Source organism: Brachyhypopomus gauderio, chromosome 10, assembly GCF_052324685.1.
Source record: "Brachyhypopomus gauderio isolate BG-103 chromosome 10, BGAUD_0.2, whole genome shotgun sequence".
Taxonomy (NCBI): Eukaryota; Metazoa; Chordata; class Actinopteri; order Gymnotiformes; family Hypopomidae; genus Brachyhypopomus; species Brachyhypopomus gauderio.
Genome location: NC_135220.1, coordinates 19124567 through 19132618, shown reverse-complemented (window position 1 = coordinate 19132618; position 8052 = coordinate 19124567). Strand labels below are relative to the sequence as shown.

The following is an 8052-nucleotide window of genomic DNA, read 5'->3' as shown; positions in this document are numbered from 1 at the left end:
GTACTTTAAATACAGTACATTAAAGGTTATTATACTATTATCATGCTTTAATTTTTAGAAATATATATTTAAAATATATTACAAAACGTAATGTATAATACAGTTCAGCACATTGCAAAAATATAGAAATATATTATGACATATTCTTTAAGTTAAATTTTTTATTCACATTAAAATTCAAATCACAAGCATGTGTTCAATTGAATCTTTTGTATATTTTTATATCTTATATGAAAATATAAACAAATGTATACATCTACATAGCCAAGTGCTAAGCAGTACTGTTCTGCCTTTTGTTCATAAAAGGGTGGCGAGTGTTTAAAGACACCCCCATCCTCCTCCAACCACCACACCGCCTGCCTGCGGCGGAAGTCACGCATGCACACTGAACGTAAATAGGAAGTAGAAGCATAGGAGCGCGATGGCTCGGACCCGTTGTCAGCATTGGCCGACGGATTGTGTTTACCCTGACAGTTTCATTATTAAATACACAAAAGCACTTATAGATACATATTGCTCATGTTTAGGTCAGTATGATATTTATACCGGATTACAGTCTCATTGGCCATTTTCACATGTGAAACCGAGTGGCAGAGTCTGTCGTACTGATAATGACGGTTATGTGAGGTGAGTTGAGATGAGTTCACGTAATTTTGCGATAGGTTTGTGCCTGACTAATTACAAAATGGCATTACTCGTATCTAGGAGTAATGTATACCTGAGGAAGAGAACGAGTTCCCGAGGCGAGGGAATTCCTCTTGTATGTTTAGTGGTTGCGGTTCTTTTAAAGCCATTATGTCTTTTCCTCAAGGTGAAAAACCAGATATATTGAAAGGTGGCCAATTGCGGTTTTTTTTTGTTACAGAATAAAGAACCCCAAACATATTTGTGTGTGTGTGTGTGTGTGTGTGTGTGTGTGTGTGTGTTTTGTTTTGGCTAAGTCCACGAGCTTACTGTATATAAATATGCTAAAAATATTAGTTATTTACATAGAGAAAAGAAGAACAAAATGCAAACGTGCCTGTCAGGCATGTAAAAACACTTAGCAAAAATGAACATGTCCTTCTAAGCATAAAAAAAACAGTTTTATGATCGTAAGCCGAAAATAAAACAAGGCACTCCTCTAGTTGTACACTTTAGATAAATTACTAGACAATTTATTTCCCATACTGTTTTATGTGGAGGTCATGATAAGTTTCTGTTACTAATCTTAAACTTAAGAGGTTTGCAAGTTTATCTATGAAATGCATAGAAGACCAAATGAGTGCAGTCTGTGTCCTGATTAAAGAAGTAGACGAGAGCAAACTTCTGTACATTTGAATATTCTGCAGCACACTAATTATACCTACTTGCAGCCACAGTGATTAGTACACTGGATGTGCTAAATGAAATTAACCTTTTTTACTAATTGAACTATAAGTGTACATGTACAGTTTAAAAACAAGTGAGCTGATTTGGAAGTGTTTTAAATATACTTAGACAAATATTTCACATACTTCTCCATGTATGAATCCAAAATCAAACTTTGTTTTGCAGTAGCAACATTTTGCCCTATCTAGTCACTGTGAGGTTGAATGCTAATGAGGACAGAACTGGGGAAACTAGCCTAGGACTCATATCTAAACAAATGCATTAAAAATTTAAGAATTTTATACTTGGACAACAAAATACACAGGGAGAAATATATGTGAAGTTTACCTAAGTTATAGACATAACAGTTTTGATATTGTGAGGTATACTTAACACAAACTTTAGGCTTTAGTGCAACTTTTGAATGACTATAGGTGTAGCGTAGTAATTACAAACATAGTGGTTCCATTTTAGCACAGTAACTGTACTAATTATTACTGTGGCTGAAAGTACACTTCATATCCTTCAGCATGCTAAAACACTGAACCTTTCAGTACACTTCATGATCAGTTCCTCTGAATTTCCCAGGTTTAACCAAACATGCCGAGTTTGCCTCACAGTTTCAGGCTCAAGTGTTCCCAGCACACTTGTTATGGCACAAGATATCCTTGATTCATAGACGTCCCGCAGTGATGGGTGTTGGTCTTCTCAGGTTCTTCTCTTCTTAATTTCGTCTTTCTTTCTCTCAGCTATGAGTCAGCCTTGGTGTGCTCAGATAGCGGGGTGTTTTCTGCTGGTACATCCTCTGATGTTTGGTGTGCAAGAAAGACAGACAGAACATATAGTTGTTGATCTCTTACATAAGTCTTATTCTCTTATTTAAATGTTACATGAATTGGATTTCATGTAAGTCGAAATGCTTTATGAGTTCTTCAACAATGACAAAAACGTGAAATCAACAATAGAGCTGTTGTCAGCTCTGTGAGGTGTGTCATGCAAATGAGTTTGAGGCTGATACCATTATGCATAGCCTGCATCTCTGTGTCTCTTTGGTGGCCTTGATCCGAATTTTTAGATTTACCTACAATAAAAAACATGCTATTAATTAAAATAGTTACATTCTCACTTTATTGGATAGTATTGATAGAAATATGTCGTATTATGTGGGCTTTTCAGTGATATGAGGAGAGTGTATTAATTTTGTGACAAAAATAATTTTTACCTGTGTATTTTTTGAACATGTAAAGACTGACACAGAGGAGCACAAGCACTGCCACCACCACGGCCAGTATCCACAGCTTGCGATTCCCTTTACCTAGAAGAAGGCACCATGAAACTGCATTTAGTTTGAGAGCAAACATCAATATCCATAATTTATGCATAAATCTCGCATAATATTAATTAGAAGCCCTGTATCTCATTCTCCATTTTCCTACCGTTGGATGGAGCTACCCTTGAGGCGCTGACATTCACACGGGTCTGGACTATGTGCTTGGCCTGAGAGCCTGAGAATGTACAAGTGTATGTTCCAGATTGTGTTGACCCTTCTAGGTGCTCGATGTGGAGGGACCAGTCTCCCATGGAGACCTTGTGCCAGTCCAGTTCTGCATGCTTATCCCAATGGTTTACAAGGTTCTTGTTTTCACTGTAATAAGTAATAATTTCCTCGTGTTTCCCCTGTCTTGTGAAAGTCCAAGTAAGAGTGAAGTTTTTCAAATTCTTTGGGGCCGTGCATGGAACGACCAGGTATTGTCCATTTTTTCCAGTCATTTCTGTGGATAGAAAAAAATAACATTTGTATTTAACACCAGAAGGCAAATTTCACTTACAATGAAGAATCAGATTCATTGGTCATTATGTGGTGGTAGGTGTCATTGGGATTGTTGACATCATGAGCTGCCGGTGTGGGTACAAGACCCACAGACATGCTGCATCCTTCTGAAATGAAGCTTTTTTCTATCTGGGGTAGAGTGTAGTAGTAGCTGATTGGATACTTCTCTCGCTGTAGGACAGTGCATCATAATAAATGAATGCCCATCCATCAATTTTGGGTCATCTGATTTGTATTTGAAATTTCTTAAACTTGGGGATGCAATGAGGTCACAAGGGAAATGAACTCGTACCTTTCTGAAGCAGTGATGCTGTCCAAACCTGTGATCTGTATTTAGAGGTGATGGTACAGGTGTAGGTGGCATGAGAGCTACTGTTCACTTTCCTCACTGCGCTCTCTATACTGTACAGGCCATTTGAGTCTGGAGCAATTTTGGTGGTCGAATGCGGAGCGCCAGGAGACAACCTGGGCTCTGTAGACCACGTCAGCAGAGGAGCAGGGTAGATGCCATATGAGGAGCACTGGATGTACTCGGACGAGCTGGCCTCAATGCTGATCCTGCTGATGAGGGCTGGACCAAACACAACAAACAGTGAGCTAGACGTTTAGAAAAAGAGCAAGTGATGTAAATTCACCCAGTTGTTTCTAAAACACCAATTTCTCTATTGGTACTACATGTTTCTATGGGTTACTGATTAATACTGCTGTGGGTGCTGTAGTTTCCTTCAAGGAGCAAAATGAAAGCGTATGATGTTCTACAATTTACAGTAATTCTGTCAATATATTCAACACCAACCTTCAACCTTGACTATGACAAAAGACTCCTGAACAGTCTGGGTGGTGTTGACCATACATTTATAACGGCCCCTGCTCCTGATAGTACTGTCCTCCAAAAGCAGGGAGGCGTTGCCTTGGGACACCGCATCAGTAAACAATGACATGTCGCTGTTGTCAGGTTCATCTTCACCCTTCTGGAAACTGTATATCAGCTCCCCCTGCTGGTACCACTGAATCACAACCTCATCATCAGTGGAAGTAAAGGAACAGGGCAAAATGCAGTCTTTAGAGTAGATGCAGGTGACATGAACATCTGAGGGAATATTAAAGAAAAGAGACACATAGTTATGAATTTATCAGTTAATAAATAAATTTTAAAAATCATCATTATTATTATTATTATTATCTCAGTGAAACTGAGCTGCTCTATATTGCTGGAGATGTTACCCCAAACCTCAGGATCTCACTAGATGGGCCCTTGATCTCTCCAACTGACAACACACAACCACGACTCTCCTCTGAAGTTACTCAGGTGCTTGTTCTCACCATCATAAGACTGAACTACTGCACCTCTGTGGGACTGAACTACTGCACCTCTGTGAGACTGAACTACTGCAACTCCGTGAGACTGAACTACTGCAACTCTGTGAGACTGAACAACTGCAACTCCTTGAGACTGAGCTACTGCAACTCCGTGAGACTGAACTATTGCAACTGTGTGAGACTGAACTACCGCAACTTTGCGAGACTGAACTACTGCAACTGCATGAGATTGAACTATTTGCAGCTCTGAGACTGAACTACTGCAACTCCTTGCAGGTCTTTCCATGAGTGCCATCAGACCCCAACATCTCATCACCAATGCAACTGCAGAGGTTGTTTTCAATCTCCTGTGATTCAATCTCTTTCATGATTGCCTACAAAGCCATAATTGGACTCACTCACACATGTAAAAGAACTATTCCCACCTAGTTCTGCACCACGCTGCTTTAGAGCCACTAGTATAGCTCAGTCTTAGTCACTGTCCCTCAAGACACAAAGAAAACAGGCATGAAGACACTCCTCTGTCCTGCTAGGTAGTGGACTCCCCTTCAAACAATGACTCGCCTCTTTACTGAGTCAGTAAGCATGTCTAGCTAGAGCATTGGCCTGATCATATTATGCTGACCTGTTCATGTTAACAAGAGCACGTGTGATTGTTAGACAGCAAAAAAGTGCCGGGAAGTGATTCTGTAAGTTCCTTACAGTACACATCTGAAATGACAGTGCTTTTAAAATATCCACGGTCCACTATTGCACAGCAAAACTGTCTACACTGTCTTGCTGAAGTAAGTTTACATGTTGAGGTTCAATATTTACAGTCCTGTCTGTTGGCTAATGTCTAGATAGAGTGAACGAGTGACTCCTCTGTGAAAATGCTTTAATCTTTCCACCACACATAAAGCCCTTTTATGTGGTTTCCTGACCTTCCACTAAATGCCAGCACTTGTATTCGGCTCTCAGCAAAGTTCCTCCAGGACTCATGAGAAGCCAGTACATCTGGAGTATAAAACAATCTCGAAAAACGGTTACACAGTGGTGTTCATTTTCTGAACCCTGGTTATTCTGGCTTTCTGTACACGTCATCTGTGATGTGATCTAACAGAAGGCAGAGTTTTTAAAAAATGTATGGATATTTTTGATAGAAGTGATTAAAACGTTTGGCATCATACTGAATATTGATATTTGAGGAATGTCCTCTGAAATAAGCAATGCAAAGTCACTAATCTCTGGTTCTATAGTCTGTGTCCCAGGTCCCAGAAAAAGGGAGCAGAAATCATTTTCTGAATATTGACATCTGGTGCCCAGATGTCTGCCAGCGACCAAGCCAATTTTACTACGTCAGTCTGGAAGTACCAGTGCACTTTGAAGTACAAGCACATGAAGCCCTCAGTAACCAAATGATCCTTAAAGCTAAACTTAAATATTTACATAAATGTGAATTTTGATCTCTTTCATTTTAAACTACACTACAGTAAGAGTAATTTGGTTGTTATTATCAGTTTCAACTGCCGTTTTTTTTTTCAGATACACGCAGGTGATTGTAATCTGTGCTAATATTTTATGATTAGTGCCATGTTTGCAACCGTGGAGGCATGGATGAACAGTGAAGGAAAAGTTACTGAAGCACAAATCTAAAGCACCCTCTGTGTGATTCATGCACGAAGCTATAAACGAGATAAATATGAGATAAATATGTAGTACATGCAATTCACTGTCTGACTAACAATTTACAACATGATAGGTACAAGATTCATAAATCAATCTCAGAGCATTAACATAAATGCTTATTATAAAAAGATAAACATAATCTTACCTGGAACTTTACTTTCAACAAAGAAAAGAATCCTTAAAAAAGTATAAATTCCAATGAATGTGTATGACATGCTCCCTTTGGATCAATATCTCACGCAGCAGCATATGCAGAGAGAGCAGCGAAGAGTGAGAAGGAAACAAGACTGAAGGCAAAAAGAGAGAGAGAGAAAGAAGGAAAGAGAGAGAAGGCAAAAACGGGAAGGAAAGCAAGGGACAAGTAACTATTCAGAAATGCGTCCTCAATTGGCTGTAATCAGACTCTCCTCCTGAGTAAACTGAGAAGTTGGTGGGTAATGCCCCTCTTTTAGAAGTCCCTGATTCACCTGAGAGTATCTCCTGTAGAGGAAACGCACACAACGAGCACTCACTCACAAAGGGATATGTGTGTAAGAGGTTAACAGTGAGGAATAACCAATGACTGGCAGGCTCTCAGACAGAGGTGTGTGTGCTTGAATGAGAAAGGGGGCAGGTCAGCATTCTTCATTTGAAGATCACCGAACTAGTGCATAATAAATCGTCTTTCACAGCGCCCTCTTGCTGTGCCTGCTTTCTTCTCCCTCTGTCAGACTTTTTCTTTAAAGCCATCAAAAGGGTTTTTGTTATTTTCTTCGTGCTAATAGCTTTGGCCATGTAGAGGTCACTAGTCTGGAGATGTAGTCCCTTGACACAGCGATTTGACTGAGTGAAACTACAACGACATGAGTACCTTGGTAACCGCTTTGGGAGTAGTTATGGTCTGTGTGACATCAGCAATTTGGTTTCTTTGCCAAGAAGACACTTGTGCTGCTGGCAGCTTGTTCAAAATCAAACAGTAGGAAACTCGTTGGGTTGCTCTGCTAGTACATAAACAGAACTGTTGTGCAAATAGAAATTAAAAGCTCCTTGTTTCTGAGTCAAACAAATTGTATCTAATGTAATTTTTTAAATCCTTGTGTTTGCCAGCAGACACGGGCAGGAGAAGTGAGCCTTACGTTTTCCTGTTTTTCTTTTCTTTTTTTCAGAACTGGAATTCTATAGTTTTCTTTATGGTGTGTATGTCTACATGCAGTGGCTTGTCTGGAGGTTACACCCTGAATCTGCTCGGGGCAACATAAAGGAGGGTTGACACTAACTCTCACTCATTGCCTAAGACCAGGAAAACTTCTTCAAGAGCTGGCTTGACATACTGTGGTGTACTGAAGGTACTGGAGGTGGTATATGGTCTAACTACAGCAAATACAAGACCTACAGCAACAACTACAACAACTACAGTCTATGGCTGCAATTAGAAAATGTGCTAGATGTTTTCTACAAGCAAAGGAGTCTCCTGAAATCAATCATTGCTATAAAAAATGCTAAACGACTATCATCAAATAGCTTTGACTTCCACCCTCCTTAAACGTTTTGAGAGATGTAGTAGTTTTGATGTAGTTTTATCCTACATCAAAACAATGATCCCACCTTCAGTTACTCCACCCCAGTATGCCTATGAAGAGCCCCACATCCCTCTCCACTGCTCATCCCACCCCACGAGTCCACCTGGAAGGTCAGGGCACCTATGTTACTATGTTAGTATGTTAGTAAGCTGTTTGTAGACTGTATCTCTGCACTTAACTCCATCCTCTCCAATATGTTGGCCATGACACTGCATGGGCATGCATGCTTCAAACATCACTACATTGTCACATAACACAATACTAATTTGATTGATTAGACAATGACATAACTGACAGGAAGCAGGTGCAGGACCACCACGACCA

At 39.8% G+C, this 8052-nt stretch overlaps 1 protein-coding gene across 1 annotated transcript; it reads right to left on the bottom strand.

Moving 5' to 3' along the window:
* Positions 1 to 801: 801 nt before the first annotated feature.
* hhla2a.1 (HERV-H LTR-associating 2a, tandem duplicate 1) lies at positions 802 to 6758 on the bottom strand. Its single transcript, XM_077020308.1, has 8 exons — positions 6637 to 6758; positions 6315 to 6456; positions 3978 to 4271; positions 3474 to 3752; positions 2787 to 3122; positions 2573 to 2665; positions 2369 to 2431; positions 802 to 2155 (listed from the first exon to the last, which is right to left on the bottom strand). The coding sequence occupies exons 2-8, from the start codon at positions 6382 to 6384 to the stop codon at positions 2100 to 2102; spliced, it is 1191 nt and encodes a 396-aa protein (XP_076876423.1). The 5' UTR covers positions 6385 to 6456; positions 6637 to 6758; the 3' UTR covers positions 802 to 2099.
* Between the last annotated feature and the right edge of the window lie 1294 nt (positions 6759 to 8052).